Consider the following 22,655-nt stretch of genomic DNA (forward strand, 5'->3'; position numbering starts at 1 on the left):
GTGTGTGATCATATACCAACATGTTTTTTAAAGATATTTTCAAAATGTTCTGAAAACAACAACATTGGCAGTGCAATTCAACTACTGCCAATATATATTGGACCTATGGCTTATTTTATAAACATCATTTCTAGTAGGTTAATGTTGCATAAGTTTGTGTTTTTAAGTCATGGTTTAAAAAAACATATGAACTGTAGATCTTGGCTTGCTTTTGGACTCAGAAAGAGCTCTTGACTCAGAATAGGTTGGTGACTACTGGTGTAGATTATTGTTCAAAGCAGTTTTCATACCTTTATTCTCGTGCCTTTGAATGGGTTCTGTACGTGAAATAGCCCGCAGGCTCGAGGATTTCAATTTGTCACAACGACCCAAGTGAAGCAACTGAAGTCTTGGCCTGACTTTTACAGAAATGAAATACTTTTAATGTAGAAAACATCTGGGCAGATTATTGTCGCAGTTTTGTTTATTTTTGTAATGATAGATTGCTTGAATTTTAATCAGGCTTATATAATTTCACACGAAGAATTCGGTCTGGGGTTTTGACACGGACACTGACAAGAACATTTCCTAAGACCTTGTCATCAAAAATCCCCCTTGCGCGTTCAGTCAGACGTGGTTTTCCAGCTGCAGACGGTTTTATTTTGAGGTTCGGAGGCGCCCTCCTATCCAACCGAAGTCTGTAGTGGAGAGAAGTTTAGCAACTCAGCGCGCTGAGAGAAGCGAGTCCCATTTTCCGTTGGCAGGAGAGCTGAAGCTCACTAGCCGTGCCGAACAGAGCCGAGCAAACAGACAGAGTCACTCCGGTGGAGGGGACAGGAGAGCAGAGGAGAACTGGCTTGGTGGTCTAGACTCTTTCCCGTGCTCGCTGGCTGTCTGCTAACCCATAGTCTGTTGTGATGCGCATTCCCGTAGATCCCAGTGCCACGCGGAGGTTTAGCCCGCCGTCCAGTAGCCTCCAGCCGCTCCCGGCCAAGATGAACGAGCTCAACACGCCGTCCGGGACCGGTCAGCAGGACAGCACGGTGCCAAGGCTGCGCCTGCAGGAGAACCGCAGCATGGCAGAGATCATAGCGGACCACCCGGCCGAGCTGGTCCGGACTGACAGCCCCAACTTCCTCTGCTCCGTCCTGCCCTCTCACTGGCGCTGCAACAAGACGCTGCCCGTCGCCTTCAAAGTAAATACCACTCTCTTCTAGTACTGTATACTTTGTAATGAACAGAACACTTTCTTTAGGCAGCTGTATTCGTTCTATTGAATATTGAGAGAAAAGGTCTGACTGAATTCCTCTTGGCGTTTGGGTCAAACACATGTGTTTATATTTGCATAAAATATTATTGCACTGCCCTTAAATGCGCATTACAAATTATGAGCTTGAATTTCCGTTTCTGCAAGAATTTTTGTCTATAGCAGGTCTGCACAATTTACCGTTGTAGTATTTCAGCAAATTAGAGTTACAGACATAAATACGTACCGTGCGTCTTTCAGGATATAATTAACAAAGCATGATTGTTTAAAGTTTACAATTGGGAGCAGAGAGGCGCAGAACGGAACCATGTTGGATATGTTTCATTGACATGTTGGAAACCTTAGTTCATATGACACATCTCTGTTATTGTCTCTGTATGGGAGACAGACTAACAGACAGGCTGGCGGAGGGGACATTAGAATCATGCTGTTGTGTCTCTCACCGCCATTAGATATTATTTCCTAATTGTACTTATTGAAATAATTATATTGCTCTCTATTCAAATTAACTTAGAAAATGGGGGACATTTTACCATTGTTCTATTAAATGTTTTACTCTTAATTGTAATTTAATTCGACAACATAATTAAGTAAAATGCATGCAGCTTCCATAATATTACCAGTGGCCTACACTAAATAAACCATAAAATAAGTTTGATAGAATATATATTTTCCCTCGCAATTCTAAAACGTCATCTATTGGTTGGAAAGTTATATAAATGAATAACGGATGTTGATTTGTAGGCCTAATGCATCACAGACATGACAGGGAGCACCAGTTATTAACAGTTACCACTATTACCTTCCATTAAAACAATTCATAGTTGATTTTTGATGTGTACATTTATTTATTTTATTGTGCCTATATGTTTATATTTTTCCTTTTGACATATTGATATCGGCCATCAAAGGCCGATAATTAAAACTGACAGAAGATGAATCTAATCTGTATATTAAATATGTATATTAAGTGTTATTACAGAGATCTACGGCCCTGTCATACTACCCAATCATTAGGTGTTTATAATAAACCTTTGTAGTGTTGGTACTCTACGTTCTAATTGGACCACTTCTCGTGTTATTACAAGGAGTTGTTAGTTGTAGTTCCACCGTTGTTATGCAACGTGTTAACCTGTAGTCATGGTATCAGATAAAGGATGTGTCCTCCAGCTATCTGGGGACTCAACACGATAAAGGAATGACTCTCCCTTTACAGAATGGATTCACTGACATGTCTTGTGTTTTTAAGAGATTCTGAATTTTCTCACAGTAAATTAAGATATTTTTTTGGGATTCATATTTCTAGAACTGAACCTCAGGAATATTTTGTTAGTGAGAAGGTCTCAGCCGCAGCAACTTTTTTTTTTTACAAAGTACAGGTCCTCGTGGAAATATATAACACACGGTCTTATGGAATTAAATTACACATGGAAATATATAACACATGGTCTTATGGAATTAAATTACACATGGAAATATATAACACATGGTCTTATGGAATTAAATTACACATGGAAATATATAACACATGGTCTTATGGAATTAAATTACACATGGAAATATATAACACATGGTTTTATGGAAATATATAACATATGGTCTTATGGAAATATATAACACATGGAAATATATAACACATGGTCTTATGGAAATATATAACACATGGAAATATATAACACATGGTCTTATGGAAATATATAACACATGGTCTTATGGAATTAAATTACACATGGAAATATATAACACATGGTTTTATGGAAATATATAACACATGGTCTTATGGAATTAAATTACACATGGAAATATATAACACATGGTTTTATGGAAATATATAACACATGGACTTATGGAATTAAATTACACATGGAAATATATAACACATGGTTTTATGGAAATATATAACACATGGAAATATATAACACATGGTTTTATGGAATTAAATTACACATGGAAATATATAACACATGGTCTTATGGAATTAAATTACACATGGAAATATATAACACATGGTCTTATGGAATTAAATTACACATGGAAATATATAACACATGGTTTTATGGAATTAAATTACACATGGAAATATATAACACATGGTTTTATGGAATTAAATTACACATGGAAATATATAACACATGGTCTTATGGAATTAAATTACACATGGAAATATATAACACATGGTCTTATGGAATTAAATTACACATGGAAATATATAACACATGGTCTTATGGAATTAAATTACACATGGAAATATATAACACATGGTCTTATGGAAATATATAACACATGGTCTTATGGAATTAAATTACACATGGAAATATATAACACATGGTCTTATGGAATTAAATTACACATGGAAATATATAACACATGGTCTTATGGAATTAAATTACACATGGAAATATATAACACATGGTCTTATGGAATTAAATTACACATGGAAATATATAACACATGGTCTTATGGAATTAAATTACACATGGAAATATATAACACATGGTCTTATGGAAATATATAACACATGGTCTTATGGAATTAAATTACACATGGAAATATATAACACATGGTCTTATGGAATTAAATTACACATGGAAATATATAACACATGGTCTTATGGAAATATATAACACATGGTCTTATGGAAATATATAACACATGGAAATATATAACACACGGTCTTATGGAATTAAATTACACATGGAAATATATAACACATGGTCTTATGGAATTAAATTACACATGGAAACATATAAGACATGGTCTTATGGAATTAAATTACACATGGAAATATATAACACATGGTTTTATGGAATTAAATTACACATGGAAATATATAACACATGGTCTTATGGAATTAAATTACACATGGAAATATATAACACATGGTCTTATGGAAATATATAACACACGGTCTTATGGAATTATATAACACATGGAAATATATAACACATGGTCTTATGGAATTAAATTACACATGGAAATATATAACACATGGTCTTATGGAATTAAATTACACATGGAAATATATAAGACATGGTCTTATGGAATTAAATTACACATGGAAATATATAACACATGGTTTTATGGAATTAAATTACACATGGAAATATATAACACATGGTCTTATGGAAATATATAACACATGGTCTTATGGAATTAAATTACACATGGAAATATATAACACATGGTCTTATGGAATTAAATTACACATGGAAATATATAACACATGGTCTTATGGAATTAAATTACACATGGAAATATATAACACATGGTCTTATGGAATTAAATTACACATGGAAATATATAACACATGGTCTTATGGAAATATATAACACATGGTCTTATGGAAATATATAACACATGGTCTTATGGAAACATATAACACATGGAAACATATAACACATGGTCTTATGGAAATATATAACACATGGTCTTATGGAAATATATAACACATGGTCTTATGGAATTAAATTACACATGGAAATATATAACACATGGTTTTATGGAAATATATAACACACGGTCTTATGGAATTATATTACACATGGAAACATATAACACATGGTCTTATGGAATTCAATTACACATGGAAATATATAACACACGGTCTTATGGAAATATATAACACATGGTCTTATGGAAATATATAACACATGGTCTTATGGAAATATATAACACATGGTCTTATGGAAATATATAACACATGGAAATATATAACACACGGTCTAATGGAATTATATAACACATGGAAATATATAACACACGGTCTTATGGAATTCAATTACACATGGAAATATATAACACACGGTCTGATGGAAATATATAACACATGGTCTAATGGAATTATATAACACATGGAAATATATAACACACGGTCTTATGGAATTAAATTACACATGGAAATATATAACACATGGTCTTATGGAATTAAATTACACATGGAAATATATAACACACGGTCTTATGGAATTAAATTACACATGGAAATATATAACACATGGTCTTATGGAATTAAATTACACATGGAAATATATAACACATGGTCTTATGGAATTAAATTACACATGGAAATATATAACACATGGTTTTATGGAAATATATAACACACGGTCTTATGGAAACATATAACACATGGTCTTATGGAATTAAATTACACATGGAAATATATAACACATGGTCTTATGGAATTAAATTACACATGGAAATATATAACACATGGTCTTATGGAAATATATAACACATGGTCTTATGGAAATATATAACACATGGTCTTATGGAAATATATAACACATGGAAATATATAACACATGTTTTTATGGAAATATATAACACATGGTCTTATGGAATTAAATTACACATGGAAATATATAACATATGGTCTTATGGAATTAAATTACACATGGAAATATATAACACATGGTCTTATGGAATTAAATTACACATGGAAATATATAACACATGGTCTTATGGAAACATATAACACATGGTCTTATGGAAATATATAACACATGGAAATATATAACACATGGTTTTATGGAAATATATAAGACATGGTCTTATGGAATTAAATTACACATGGAAATATATAACACATGGTCTTATGGAATTAAATTACACATGGAAATATATAACACATGGTCTTATGGAATTAAATTACACATGGAAATATATAACACATGGTCTTATGGAATTAAATTACACATGGAAATATATAACACATGGTCTTATGGAAATATATAACACATGGTCTTATGGAAATATATAACACATGGAAATATATAACACATGGTCTTATGGAATTATATAACACAGGGTCTTATGGAAATATATAACACATGGTCTTATGGAAATATATAACACATGGTCTTATGGAAATATATAACACATGGAAATATATAACACATGGTCTAATGGAAATATATAACATATGGTCTTATGGAAATATATAACACATGGTCTTATGGAAATATATAACACACGGTCTTATGGAAATATATAACACATGGTCTTATGGAAATATATAACAAATGGTCTTATGGAAATATATAACACAGGGTCTTATGGAAATATATAACACATGGTCTTATGGAAATATATAACACATGGTCTTATGGAAATATATAACAAATGGTCTTATGGAAATATACAACACATGGAAATATATAACACACGGTCTAATGGAATTATATAACACATGGAAATATATAACACACGGTCTTATGGAATTCAATTACACATGGAAATATATAACACACGGTCTTATGGAAATATATAACACATGGTCTAATGGAATTATATAACACATGGAAATATATAACACACGGTCTTATGGAATTAAATTACACATGGAAATATATAACACACGGTCTTATGGAAATATATAACACATGGTCTTATGGAAATATATAACACATGGTCTTATGGAAATATATAACACATGGAAATATATAACACATGGTCTTATGGAAATATATAACACATGGTCTTATGGAAATATATAACACATGGTCTTATGGAAATATATAACACACGGTCTTATGGAAATATATAACACACGGTCTTATGGAAATATATAACACATGGTCTTATGGGAATATATAACACACGGTCTTATGGAATTATATAACACATGGAAATATATAACACATGGTCTTATGGAATTAAATTACACATGGAAATATATAACACATGGTCTTATGGAATTAAATTACACATGGAAATATATAAGACATGGTCTTATGGAATTAAATTACACATGGAAATATATAACACATGGTCTTATGGAATTAAATTACACATGGAAATATATAACACATGGTCTTATGGAATTAAATTACACATGGAAATATATAACACATGGTCTTATGGAATTAAATTACACATGGAAATATATAACACATGGTCTTATGGAAATATATAACACATGGTCTTATGGAAATATATAACACATGGTCTTATGGAAACATATAACACATGGAAACATATAACACATGGTCTTATGGAAATATATAACACATGGTCTCATGGAAATATATAACACATGGTCTTATGGAATTAAATTACACATGGAAATATATAACACATGGTTTTATGGAAATATATAACACACGGTCTTATGGAATTATATTACACATGGAAACATATAACACATGGTCTTATGGAAATATATAACACATGGTCTTATGGAAATATATAACACATGGAAATATATAACACACGGTCTAATGGAATTATATAACACATGGAAATATATAACACACGGTCTTATGGAATTCAATTACACATGGAAATATATAACACACGGTCTGATGGAAATATATAACACATGGTCTAATGGAATTATATAACACATGGAAATATATAACACACGGTCTTATGGAATTAAATTACACATGGAAATATATAACACATGGTCTTATGGAATTAAATTACACATGGAAATATATAACACACGGTCTTATGGAATTAAATTACACATGGAAATATATAACACATGGTCTTATGGAATTAAATTACACATGGAAATATATAACACATGGTCTTATGGAATTAAATTACACATGGAAATATATAACACATGGTTTTATGGAAATATATAACACACGGTCTTATGGAAACATATAACACATGGTCTTATGGAATTAAATTACACATGGAAATATATAACACATGGTCTTATGGAATTAAATTACACATGGAAATATATAACACATGGTCTTATGGAAATATATAACACATGGTCTTATGGAAATATATAACACATGGTCTTATGGAAATATATAACACATGGAAATATATAACACACGGTTTTATGGAAATATATAACACATGGTCTTATGGAATTAAATTACACATGGAAATATATAACACATGGTCTTATGGAATTAAATTACACATGGAAATATATAACACATGGTCTTATGGAATTAAATTACACATGGAAATATATAACACATGGTCTTATGGAAACATATAACACATGGTCTTATGGAAATATATAACACATGGAAATATATAACACATGGTTTTATGGAAATATATAAGACATGGTCTTATGGAATTAAATTACACATGGAAATATATAACACATGGTCTTATGGAATTAAATTACACATGGAAATATATAACACATGGTCTTATGGAATTAAATTACACATGGAAATATATAACACATGGTCTTATGGAATTAAATTACACATGGAAACATATAACACATGGTCTTATGGAATTAAATTACACATGGAAATATATAACACATGGTCTTATGGAAATATATAACACATGGTCTTATGGAAATATATAACACATGGTCTTATGGAATTATATAACACAGGGTCTTATGGAAATATATAACACATGGTCTTATGGAAATATATAACACATGGTCTTATGGAAATATATAACACATGGAAATATATAACACATGGTCTTATGGAATTATATAACACAGGGTCTTATGGAAATATATAACACATGGTCTAATGGAAATATATAACATATGGTCTTATGGAAATATATAACACATGGTCTTATGGAAATATATAACACACGGTCTTATGGAAATATATAACACATGGTCTTATGGAAATATATAACAAATGGTCTTATGGAAATATATAACACAGGGTCTTATGGAAATATATAACACATGGTCTTATGGAAATATATAACACATGGTCTTATGGAAATATATAACAAATGGTCTTATGGAAATATACAACACATGGAAATATATAACACACGGTCTAATGGAATTATATAACACATGGAAATATATAACACACGGTCTTATGGAATTCAATTACACATGGAAATATATAACACACGGTCTTATGGAAATATATAACACATGGTCTAATGGAATTATATAACACATGGAAATATATAACACACGGTCTTATGGAATTAAATTACACATGGAAATATATAACACACGGTCTTATGGAAATATATAACACATGGTCTTATGGAAATATATAACACATGGTCTTATGGAAATATATAACACATGGAAATATATAACACATGGTCTTATGGAAATATATAACACATGGTCTTATGGAAATATATAACACATGGTCTTATGGAAATATATAACACACGGTCTTATGGAAATATATAACACACGGTCTTATGGAAATATATAACACATGGTCTTATGGGAATATATAACACACGGTCTTATGGAAATATATAACACATGGTCTTATGGAAATATATAACACATGGAAATATATAACACATGGTCTTATGGAAATATATAACACATGGAAATATATAACACATGGTCTTATGGAAATATATAACATATGGTCTTATGGAAATATATAACACATGGTCTTATGGTGTAACGGTTTTCTTGATGAGAAGGAGAGTCGGACCAAAATGCGGCGTGTCTATTGCAATCCATGTTTAATGAAGTAACACACTAAACACAAACACTATCAAAACAATAAACTTAACGAAAACCGAAACAGCCTATACTTGTGTAACCTAACACAGAACAATGACATCAGGACACTAAGGACAATCACCCACGACAAACTCAAAGAATATGGCTGCCTAAATATGGTTCCCAATCAGAGACAACGATAAACACCTGCCTCTGATTGAGAACCACTTCAGACAGCCATAGACTTAGCTAGAACACCCCACTAGCTACAATCCCCATACACACCACATACAAAAACCCCATGCCACACCCTGGCCTGACCAAATAAATAAAGATAAACACAAAATACTTTGACCAGGGTGTGACATATGGTGTCACGTTCTGACCTTAGTTCTTTTGTTATGTCGTTGTTTTAGTATGGTCAGGGCGTGAGTTGGGTGGATAGTCTATTTTGGGTGGATAGTCTTTTTTCTATGTTGTGGTTTGGTGTTTGGCCTGGTATGGTTCTCAATCAGAGGCAGGTGTCGTTCGTTGTCTCTGATTGATAATCATACTTAGGTAGCCTTATCCCACCTGTGTGGGTGATTATTTTCTGTTCTGTGTTTTGCTTCACCGTTCAGGACTGTTAGTTTTGTCCTTTTATTGTTTTTGTTCAGTGTTCAGTATTGTTATTATAAACAATATGGACACTTACCACGCTGCACATTGGTCCTCCTCTTCTTCTACCCACGACGAGCGTTACACATGGAAATATATAACACATGGTCTTATGGAAATATATAACACATGTTCTTATGGAAATATATAACACATGGAAATATATAACACATGGTCTTATGGGAATATATAACACATGTTCTTATGGAAATATATAACACATGGAAATATATAACACATGGTCTTATGGAAATATATAACACATGGTCTTATGGAAATATATAACACATGGTCTTATGGAAATATATAACACATGGAAATATATAACACATGGTTTTATGGAAATATATAACACATGGTCTTATGGAAATATATAACACATGGAAATATATAACACATGGTCTTATGGAAATATATAACACATGGTCTTATGGAAACATATAACACATGGTCTTATGGAAATATATAACACATGGAAATATATAACACATGGTCTAATGGAAATATGTAACACATATGCCCATTATTTCCTGACAAGGCAGCAGCTACTCTTCCTGGGGTTTATTATGGATCCCCATTAGTTCCTGCCAAGGCAGCAGCTACTCTACCTGGGGTTTATTATGGATCCCCATTAGTTCCTGCCAAGGCAGCAGCTACTCTTCCTGGGGTTTATTATGGATCCCCATTAGTTCCTGCCAAGGCAGCAGCTACTCTACCTGGGGTTTATTATGGATCCCCATTAGTTCCTGCCAAGGCAGCAGCTACTCTTCCTGGGGTTTATTATGGATCCCCATTAGTTCCTGCCAAGGCAGCAGCTACTCTTCCTGGGGTTTATTATGGATCCCCATTAGTTCCTGCCAAGGCAGCAGCTAATCTTCCTGGGGTTTATTATGGATCCCCGTTAGTTCCTGTCAAGGCAGCAGCTACTGTTCCCGGGTTTATTGTGGATCCCCATTAGTTCCTGTCAAGGCGGCAGCTACTCTTCCTGGGGTTTATTATGGATCCCCATTAGTTCCTGCCAAGGCAACAGCTACTCTTCCTGGGGTTTATTATGTATCCCCATTAGTTCCTGCCAAGGCAGCAGCTACTCTTCCTGGGGTTTATTATGGATCCCCATTAGTTCCTGCCGAGGCAGCAGCTACTCTTCCTGGGGTTTATTATGTATCCCCATTAGTTCCTGCCAAGGCAGCAGCTACTCTTCCTGGGGTTTATTATGGATCCCCATTAGTTCCTGCCGAGGCAGCAGCTACTCTTCCTGGGGTTTATTATGGATCCCCATTAGTTCCTGCCAAGGCAGCAGCTACTCTACCTGGGGTTTATTATGGATCCCCATTAGTTCCTGCCAAGGCAGCAGCTACTCTTCCTGGGGTTTATTATGGATTCCCATTAGTTCCTGCCAAGGCAGCAACTACTCTTTCTGGGGTTTATTATGGATCCCCATTAGTTCCTGCCAAGGCAGCAGCTAATCTTCCTGGGGTTTATTATGGATCCCCGTTAGTTCCTGTCAAGGCAGCAGCTACTGTTCCCGGGTTTATTGTGGATCCCCATTAGTTCCTGTCAAGGCGGCAGCTACTCTTCCTGGGGTTTATTATGGATCCCCATTAGTTCCTGCCAAGGCAACAGCTACTCTTCCTGGGGTTTATTATGGATCCCCATTAGTTCCTGCCAAGGCAGCAGCTACTCTTCCTGGGGTTTATTATGGATCCCCGTTACTTACTGTCAAGGCAGCAGCTACTGTTCCCGGGTTTATTGTTGATCCCCATTAGTTCCTGCCAAGGCAGCAACTACTCTTCCTGGGGTTTATTATGGATCACCATTAGTTCCTGCCAAGGCAGCCGCTACTCTTCCTGGGGTTTATTATGGATCCCAATTAGTTCCTGCAAAGGCAGCAGCTACTCTTCCTAGGGTTAATTCTGGATCCCCATTAGTTCCTGTTGCAAAGGCAGCAGCTACTCCTCCTGGGGTTTATTATGGATCCCCATTAGTTCCTGCCAAGGCAGCAGCTAATCTACCTGGTATTTATTATGGATCCCCATTAGATCCTGTCAAGGCGGCAGCTACTCTTCCTGGGGTTTATTATGGATCCCCATTAGTTCCTGCCAAGGCAGCAGCTACTCTTCCTGGGATTTATTGTGGAGCCCATTAGTTCCCTGCCAAGGCATCAGCTACTCTTCATGGGGTTTATTATCGATCCCCATTAGTTCCTGCCAAGGCAGCAGCTACTCTTCCTGGGGTTTATTATGGATCCCCATTAGTTCCTGCCAAGGAAGCAGCTACTCTTCCCGGGGTTTACTATGGATCCCCATTAGTTCCTGCAGCAGCTACTCTTCCTTGGGTTCATTGTGGATCCCCAATAGTTCCTACCAAGGCAACAGCTACTCTTCCTGGGGTTTATAATGTATCCCCATTAGTTTCTGCCAAGGCAGCAGCTACTCTTCCTGGGGTTTATTATGGATCCCCATTAGTTCCTGCCAAGGCAACAGCTACTCTTCCTGGGGTTTATTATGGATCCCCATTAGTTCCTGCCAAGGCAGCAACTACTCTTCCTGGGGTTTATTATGGATCCCCATTAGTTCCTGCCAAGGCAGCAGCTAATCTTCCTGGGGTTTATTATGGATCCCCGTTAGTTCCTGTCAAGGCAGCAGCTACTGTTCCCGGGTTTATTGTGGATCCCCATTAGTTCCTGTCAAGGCGGCAGCTACTCTTCCTGGGGTTTATTATGGATCCCCATTAGTTCCTGCCAAGGCAACAGCTACTCTTCCTGGGGTTTATTATGTATCCCCATTAGTTCCTGCCAAGGCAGCAGCTACTCTTCCTGGGGTTTATTATGGATCCCCATTAGTTCCTGCCAAGGCAGCAGCTACTCTTCCTGGGGTTTATTATGGATCCCCGTTACTTCCTGTCAAGGCAGCAGCTACTGTTCCCGGGTTTATTGTTGATCCCCATTAGTTCCTGCCAAGAAAGCAGCTACTCTTCCTGGGGTTTATTATGGATCCCCATTAGTTCCTGCCAAGGCAGCCGCTACTCTTCCTGGGGTTTATTATGGATCCCAATTAGTTCCTGCCAAGGCAGCAGCTACTTTTCCTGGGGCTTATTATGAATCCCCATTTGTTCCTGCCAAGGCAGCAGCTATTCTTCCTGGGGTTTATTATGGATCCCCATTAGTTCCTGCCAAGGCAGCAGCTACTCTTCCTGGGGCTTATTATGAATCCCCATTTGTTCCTGCCAAGGCAGCAGCTATTCTTCCTGGGGTTTATTATGGATCCCCATTAGTTCCTGCCAAGGCAGCAGCTACTCTTCCTGGGGTTTATTATGGATCCCCATTACTACTGCCAAGGCAGCAGCTACTCTTCCTGGGGTGTATTATGGATCCCCATTAGTTCCTGCCAAGGCAGCAGCTACTCTTCCTGGGGTTTATTATGGATCCCCATTAGTTCCTGCCAAAGCAGCAGCTACTCTTCCTGGGGTTTATTATGGATCCCCATTACTACTGCCAAGGCAGCAGCTACTCTTCCTGGGGTTTATTATGGATCCTCATTAGTTCCTGCCAAGGCAGCAGCTACTCTTCCTGGGGTTTATTATGGATCCCCGTTACTCCTGCCAAGGCAGCAGCTACTCTTCCTGGGGTTTATTATGGATCCCCATTAGTTCCTGCCAAGGCAGCAGCTACTTTTCTTGGGGTTTATTATTAGTTCCTGCCAAGGCAGCAGCTACTCTTCCTGGAGTTTATTATGGATCCCCATTAGTTCCTGTTGCCTAGGCAGAAGCTACTCTTCCTGGGGTTTATTATGGATCCCCATTACTACTGCCAAGGCAGCAGCTACTTTTCTTGGGGTTTATTATGAATCCCCATTAGTTCCTGTTGCCTAGGCAGAAGCTACTCTTCCTGGGGTTTATTATGGATCCCCATTACTACTGCCAAGGCAGCAGCTACTCTTCCTGGGGTTTATTATGGATCCCCATTAGTTCCTGCCAAGGCAGCAGCTACTCTTCCTGGGGTTTATTATGGATCCCCATTACTCCTGCCAAGGCAGCAGCTACTCTTCCTGGGGTTTATTATGGATCCCCATTAGTTCCTGCAGCAGATACTCTTCCTGGGGATTATTATGGATCCCCATCAGTTCCTGTTGCCAAGGCAGCAGCTCCTCTTCCTGGGGTTTATTATGGATCCCCATTAGTTCCTGCCAAGGCAGCAGCTACTCTTACCTGCGGTTTATTATGGATCCCCATTAGTTCCTGCCAAGGCAGCAGCTACTCTTCCTGGGGTTTATTATGGATCCCCATTAGTTCCTGCCAAGGCAGCAGCTACTCTTCCTGGGGTTTATTATGGATCCCCATTAGTTCCTGTTGCCAAGGCAGCAGCTACTCTTCCTGGGGTTTATTATGGATCCCCATTAGTTACTGCCAAGGCAGCAGCTACTCTTCCTGGGGTTTATTATGAATCCCCATTAGTTCCTGCCAAGGCAGCAGCTACTCTTCCTTGGGTTTATTATGGATCCCCATTAGTTCCTGCCAAGGCAGCATCTGCTCTTCCTTGTTTTTATTATGGATACCCATTAGTTCCTGCCAAGGCAGCAGCTACTCTTCCTGGGGTTTATTATGGATAACCATTAGTTCCTGCCAAGGCAGCAGCTACTCTTCCTGCGGTTTAAATGGATCCCCATTAGTTCCTGCCAAGGCAGCAGCTATTCTTCCTGGGGTTTATTATGGATCCCCATTACTCCTGCCAAGGCAGCAGCTACTCTTCCTGGGGTTTATTATGGATCCCCATTAGTTCCTGCAGCAGATACTCTTCCTGGGGATTATTATGGATCCCCATCAGTTCCTGTTGCCAAGGCAGCAGCTCCTCTTCCTGGGGTTTATTATGGATCCCCATTAGTTCCTGCCAAGGCAGCAGCTACTCTTACCTGCGGTTTATTATGGATCCCCATTAGTTCCTGCCAAGGCAGCAGCTACTCTTCCTGGGGTTTATTATGGATCCCCATTAGTTCCTGCCAAGGCAGCAGCTACTCTTCCTGGGGTTTATTATGGATCCCCATTAGTTCCTGTTGCCAAGGCAGCAGCTACTCTTCCTGGGGTTTATTATGGATCCCCATTAGTTACTGCCAAGGCAGCAGCTACTCTTCCTGGGGTTTATTATGAATCCCCATTAGTTCCTGCCAAGGCAGCAGCTACTCTTCCTTGGGTTTATTATGGATCCCCATTAGTTCCTGCCAAGGCAGCATCTGCTCTTCCTTGTGTTTATTATGGATACCCATTAGTTCCTGCCAAGGCAGCAGCTACTCTTCCTGGGGTTTATTATGGATCCCCATTAGTTCCTGCCAAGGCAGCAGCTACTCTTCCTGCGGTTTAAATGGATCCCCATTAGTTCCTGCCAAGGCAGCAGCTATTCTTCCTGGGGTTTATTATGGATCCCCATTAGTTCCTGTTGCCATGGCTGCAGCTACTCTTCCTTGGGTGTATTATGGATCCCCATTACTCCTTCCAAGGCAGCAGCTACTCTTCCTGGGGTTTATTATGGATCCCCATTAGTTCCTGCCAAGGCAGCAGCTACTCTTCCTAGGGTTTATTATGGATCCCCATTTGTTCCTGCAGCAGCTACTCTTCCTGGGGTTTATTATGGATCCCCATTAGTTCCTGCCAAGGCAGCAGCTACTCTTCCTGGGGTTTATTATGTATCTTCATTAGTTCCTGTCAATGCAGCAGCTACTATTCTTGGGGTTTATTATGGATCCCCATTAGTTCCTGCCAAGGCAGCAGCTACTCTTCCTGGGGTTTATTATGTATCCCCATTAGTTCCTTCAGCAGCTACTCTTCCTGTGGTTTATTATGGATCCCCATTAGTTCCTGCAGCAGCTACTCTTCCTGGGGTTCATTATGGATCCCCATTAGTTTCTGTCAATGCAGCAGCTACTATTCTTGGGGTTTATTATGGATCCCCATTAGTTCCTGCCAAGGCAGCAGCTACTCTTCCTGGGGTTTATTATGTATCCCCATTAGTTCCTGCAGCAGCTACTCTTCCTGGGGTTCATTATGGATCCCCATTAGTTCCTGCCAAGGCAGCAGCTACTCTTCCTGGGGTTTATTATGTATCCCCATTAGTTCCTGCAGCAGCTACTCTTCCTGGGGTTTATTATGGATCCCCATTAGTTCCTGTTGCCATGGCAGCAGCTACTCTTCCTGGGGTGTATTATAGATCCCCATTACTCCTTCCAAGGCAGCAGCTACTCTTCCTGGGGTTTATTATGGATCCCCATTAGTTCCTGTCAATGCATCAGCTACTCTTCCTGGGGTTTATTATGGATCCCCATTTGTTCCTGCAGCAGCTACTCTTCCTGGGGTTTATTATGGATCCTCATTAGTTCCTGCCAAAGCAGCAGCTACTCTTCCTGGGGTTTATTATGGATCCCCATTAGTTCCTGCCAAGGCAGCAGCTACTCTTCCTGGGGTTTATTATGTATCCCCATTAGTTCCTTCAGCAGCTACTCTTCCTGTGGTTTATTATGGATCCCCATTAGTTCCTGCAGCAGCTACTCTTCCTGGGGTTCATTATGGATCCCCATTAGTTTCTGTCAAGGCAGCAGCTACTCTTCCCGGGTTTATGATGGATCCCCATTAGTTCCTGCCAAGGCAGCAGCTACTCTTCCTGGGGTTTATTATGGATCCCCATTAGTTCCTGCCAAGGAAGCAGCTACTCTTCCCGGGGTTTACTATGGATCCCCATTAGTTCCTGCAGCAGCTACTCTTCCTTGGGTTCATTGTGGATCCCCATTAGTTCCTACCAAGGCAACAGCTACTCTTCCTGGGGTTTATAATGTATCCCCATTAGTTTCTGCCAAGGCAGCAGCTACTCTTCCTGGGGTTTATTATGGATCCCCATTAGTTCCTGCCAAGGCAACAGCTACTCTTCCTGGGGTTTATTATGGATCCCCATTAGTTCCTGCCAAGGCAGCAACTACTCTTCCTGGGGTTTATTATGGATCCCCATTAGTTCCTGCCAAGGCAGCAGCTAATCTTCCTGGGGTTTATTATGGATCCCCGTTAGTTCCTGTCAAGGCAGCAGCTACTGTTCCCGGGTTTATTGTGGATCCCCATTAGTTCCTGTCAAGGCGGCAGCTACTCTTCCTGGGGTTTATTATGGATCCCCATTAGTTCCTGCCAAGGCAACAGCTACTCTTCCTGGGGTTTATTATGTATCCCCATTAGTTCCTGCCAAGGCAGCAGCTACTCTTCCTGGGGTTTATTATGGATCCCCATTAGTTCCTGCCAAGGCAGCAGCTACTCTTCCTGGGGTTTATTATGGATCCCCGTTACTTCCTGTCAAGGCAGCAGCTACTGTTCCCGGGTTTATTGTTGATCCCCATTAGTTCCTGCCAAGAAAGCAGCTACTCTTCCTGGGGTTTATTATGGATCCCCATTAGTTCCTGCCAAGGCAGCCGCTACTCTTCCTGGGGTTTATTATGGATCCCAATTAGTTCCTGCCAAGGCAGCAGCTACTTTTCCTGGGGCTTATTATGAATCCCCATTTGTTCCTGCCAAGGCAGCAGCTATTCTTCCTGGGGTTTATTATGGATCCCCATTAGTTCCTGCCAAGGCAGCAGCTACTCTTCCTGGGGCTTATTATGAATCCCCATTTGTTCCTGCCAAGGCAGCAGCTATTCTTCCTGGGGTTTATTATGGATCCCCATTAGTTCCTGCCAAGGCAGCAGCTACTCTTCCTGGGGTTTATTATGGATCCCCATTACTACTGCCAAGGCAGCAGCTACTCTTCCTGGGGTGTATTATGGATCCCCATTAGTTCCTGCCAAGGCAGCAGCTACTCTTCCTGGGGTTTATTATGGATCCCCATTAGTTCCTGCCAAAGCAGCAGCTACTCTTCCTGGGGTTTATTATGGATCCCCATTACTACTGCCAAGGCAGCAGCTACTCTTCCTGGGGTTTATTATGGATCCTCATTAGTTCCTGCCAAGGCAGCAGCTACTCTTCCTGGGGTTTATTATGGATCCCCGTTACTCCTGCCAAGGCAGCAGCTACTCTTCCTGGGGTTTATTATGGATCCCCATTAGTTCCTGCCAAGGCAGCAGCTACTTTTCTTGGGGTTTATTATTAGTTCCTGCCAAGGCAGCAGCTACTCTTCCTGGAGTTTATTATGGATCCCCATTAGTTCCTGTTGCCTAGGCAGAAGCTACTCTTCCTGGGGTTTATTATGGATCCCCATTACTACTGCCAAGGCAGCAGCTACTTTTCTTGGGGTTTATTATGAATCCCCATTAGTTCCTGTTGCCTAGGCAGAAGCTACTCTTCCTGGGGTTTATTATGGATCCCCATTACTACTGCCAAGGCAGCAGCTACTCTTCCTGGGGTTTATTATGGATCCCCATTAGTTCCTGCCAAGGCAGCAGCTACTCTTCCTGGGGTTTATTATGGATCCCCATTACTCCTGCCAAGGCAGCAGCTACTCTTCCTGGGGTTTATTATGGATCCCCATTAGTTCCTGCAGCAGATACTCTTCCTGGGGATTATTATGGATCCCCATCAGTTCCTGTTGCCAAGGCAGCAGCTCCTCTTCCTGGGGTTTATTATGGATCCCCATGAGTTCCTGCCAAGGCAGCAGCTACTCTTACCTGCGGTTTATTATGGATCCCCATTAGTTCCTGCCAAGGCAGCAGCTACTCTTCCTGGGGTTTATTATGGATCCCCATTAGTTCCTGCCAAGGCAGCAGCTACTCTTCCTGGGGTTTATTATGGATCTCCATTAGTTCCTGTTGCCAAGGCAGCAGCTACTCTTCCTGGGGTTTATTATGGATCCCCATTAGTTACTGCCAAGGCAGCAGCTACTCTTCCTGGGGTTTATTATGAATCCCCATTAGTTCCTGCCAAGGCAGCAGCTACTCTTCCTTGGGTTTATTATGGATCCCCATTAGTTCCTGCCAAGGCAGCATCTGCTCTTCCTTGTGTTTATTATGGATACCCATTAGTTCCTGCCAAGGCAGCAGCTACTCTTCCTGGGGTTTATTATGGATAACCATTAGTTCCTGCCAAGGCAGCAGCTACTCTTCCTGCGGTTTAAATGGATCCCCATTAGTTCCTGCCAAGGCAGCAGCTATTCTTCCTGGGGTTTATTATGGATCCCCATTACTCCTGCCAAGGCAGCAGCTACTCTTCCTGGGGTTTATTATGGATCCCCATTAGTTCCTGCAGCAGATACTCTTCCTGGGGATTATTATGGATCCCCATCAGTTCCTGTTGCCAAGGCAGCAGCTCCTCTTCCTGGGGTTTATTATGGATCCCCATTAGTTCCTGCCAAGGCAGCAGCTACTCTTACCTGCGGTTTATTATGGATCCCCATTAGTTCCTGCCAAGGCAGCAGCTACTCTTCCTGGGGTTTATTATGGATCCCCATTAGTTCCTGCCAAGGCAGCAGCTACTCTTCCTGGGGTTTATTATGGATCCCCATTAGTTCCTGTTGCCAAGGCAGCAGCTACTCTTCCTGGGGTTTATTATGGATCCCCATTAGTTACTGCCAAGGCAGCAGCTACTCTTCCTGGGGTTTATTATGAATCCCCATTAGTTCCTGCCAAGGCAGCAGCTACTCTTCCTGGGGTTTATTATGGATCCCCATTAGTTCCTGCCAAGGCAGCATCTGCTCTTCCTTGTGTTTATTATGGATACCCATTAGTTCCTGCCAAGGCAGCAGCTACTCTTCCTGGGGTTTATTATGGATCCCCATTAGTTCCTGCCAAGGCAGCAGCTACTCTTCCTGCGGTTTAAATGGATCCCCATTAGTTCCTGCCAAGGCAGCAGCTATTCTTCCTGGGGTTTATTATGGATCCCCATTAGTTCCTGTTGCCATGGCTGCAGCTACTCTTCCTTGGGTGTATTATGGATCCCCATTACTCCTTCCAAGGCAGCAGCTACTCTTCCTGGGGTTTATTATGGATCCCCATTAGTTCCTGCCAAGGCAGCAGCTACTCTTCCTAGGGTTTATTATGGATCCCCATTTGTTCCTGCAGCAGCTACTCTTCCTGGGGTTTATTATGGATCCCCATTAGTTCCTGCCAAGGCAGCAGCTACTCTTCCTGGGGTTTATTATGTATCCTCATTAGTTCCTGTCAATGCAGCAGCTACTATTCTTGGGGTTTATTATGGATCCCCATTAGTTCCTGCCAAGGCAGCAGCTACTCTTCCTGGGGTTTATTATGTATCCCCATTAGTTCCTTCAGCAGCTACTCTTCCTGTGGTTTATTATGGATCCCCATTAGTTCCTGCAGCAGCTACTCTTCCTGGGGTTCATTATGGATCCCCATTAGTTTCTGTCAAGGCAGCAGCTACTCTTCCCGGGTTTATGATGAATCCCCATTAGTTCCTGTCAAGGCAGCAGCTACTCTTCCTGGGGTTTATTATGGATCCCCATTAGTTCCTGTCAAGGCAGCAGCTACTCTTCCTGGGGTTTATGATGGATCCCCATTAGTTCCTGTCAATGCAGCAGCTACTCTTCCTGGGGTTTATTATGGATCCCCATTAGTTCCTGTCAAGGCAGCAGCTACTCTTCCTGGTGTTTATTATGGATCCCCATTAGTTCCTGCCAAGGCAGCAGCTACTCTTCCTGGGGTTTATTATGGATCCCCATTAGTTCCTGTCAAGACAGCAGCTACTCTTCCTGGGGTCCAGCAACATTAAGGCGGTTACACATATAACGTTACCATACATTCATAACAGATTTCACAACATATTAAAATGTATTTATATAGCCCTTCTAAAGCCTCTCAAGGCTAGGCAGAATACTGCCCCCTTTGGAGGAATTGCATGCCCATAGTAAACTGAAAAAAAATCTATCCAAAATTGCTAAAATATGCATATAATAATTATTATTGGATAGAAAACACTCTAAAGCTTCTAAAACCGTTGGAATTATGTCTGTAAGTATAGCAGAACTCACAGGGCAGGCATTCTTCCAAACTAGTTTTGGGATCATGAAAGTTGGGGCAACTTTGACGTGATCGCCCCCCACCCTTCCCAACCAGCTATGGATCAACCAGCTATGTCTTCCACTAGATGCCCTCATTCAGTAGAGCGTTTAATAGTTCAAATCCTGCGAGTTTTGGCTCTATGGGAGTGAATTGAGTGAGTGTCGCGAGAAAATACCTGTGCGTTAGGGCGCGAATTGGTTACTTTCATTCCTATGTTGCTGCACTCCGGAGGAGAACTAACAATGACCGGTTGAATTGAAAATTGTTTTGTACGTTTTGAACATCTAGGCCATCATTGAAAATAAGAATTTCTTCTTAACAGACCATTCTTCCTCTCATCCTCCTCCTCCTCCTCCTCCTCCTCCTCATCCTTCCCAGGTTGTGGCATTGGGAGAGGTGACTGATGGGACGGTCGTCACGGTGATGGCAGGGAACGATGAGAACTACTCGGCGGAGCTGCGGAACGCATCGGGAGTGCTGAAGAACCAGGTGGCTCGCTTCAACGACCTGCGCTTCGTGGGCCGAAGTGGACGGGGTCAGTGTCTATATTACCTAGATCAGTATCTATGTCTCTATATCTATGATATTTCGGCCCGAGCTTCTAAGGATGCAGATCGTTTCAAACTGAATTTGAAATTGGGTTTTTATTTGGATCATGGTGACATTATTTCTGATCTGTGTTGGATCATGGTGACATTTTTTTTAAACTGTGTTGGATCATGGTGACATTAATTCCATGCCTCTGCTAGTATTTCCATGCCTCTGCTAGTATTTCCATGCCTCTGCTCCCCTCTGGGTATAGGGCACCCCTCAGCAGGAAAAACAAAACTAGACAATAATTTGTGCCAGGTGTGATATCCCTCCTAAATAGCTCGGGCTAATGTTCCTATCGACTCCATAAGGCCAGTAGGCTAGTATGTTTTTTGTAATGTTTTTTTCTTAATTATTATAATTTTTATTTTTTATTATTGGTATGTCACTGTTATGAAAAATGTATTGTCAATTTTTGTTGTTGTATTTAAACGGCACTTTAAATGTGTACATGACACTGCAACAATATTTCCCCACGGGGACAATAAAGTCAGGAAGTCAGGAAGAAGACATAATAACCTTAAGGTGCTGGACCTGGTGAATCACATAGAGCTTGGGGTCATAACTGATGCAAGACCATTCACCCATCACTGTGAACTATATAACATGGTGGAGTGGCCCTCCTTCCTCCCAGAACACACTGGTACATATTTGTGTACAAGGCAGTGCTTGACCTCTTCCGTACATAATGTATCTTTCCTACTCAATAACAACATCACAATCCTACAGCCTCCACTCTGTCAGTGCTCTCATTCACAGGTCCTAGGGCAAGGACTGAAATGGGGAAACAATCATTCTCCTA

The 22,655-nt window shown here is 40.0% G+C and overlaps 1 protein-coding gene across 1 annotated transcript in view; it reads left to right on the forward strand.

Moving 5' to 3' along the window:
• Nucleotides 1–896: 896 nt before the first annotated feature.
• The window catches only part of LOC110530744 (runt-related transcription factor 2), a 96,503-nt gene continuing 74,744 nt past the window's right edge, over nt 897–22,655 (forward strand). Inside the window, exons 1-2 of the mRNA XM_021613996.2 lie at nt 897–1,175; nt 21,641–21,797. Of these exons, the coding sequence (XP_021469671.2) occupies nt 897–1,175; nt 21,641–21,797 (436 nt within the window). The remainder of the gene's footprint in view (nt 1,176–21,640; nt 21,798–22,655) is intronic.

The sequence above is a fragment of the Oncorhynchus mykiss genome, chromosome 8 (assembly GCF_013265735.2).
Source record: "Oncorhynchus mykiss isolate Arlee chromosome 8, USDA_OmykA_1.1, whole genome shotgun sequence".
Taxonomy (NCBI): domain Eukaryota; kingdom Metazoa; phylum Chordata; class Actinopteri; order Salmoniformes; family Salmonidae; genus Oncorhynchus; species Oncorhynchus mykiss.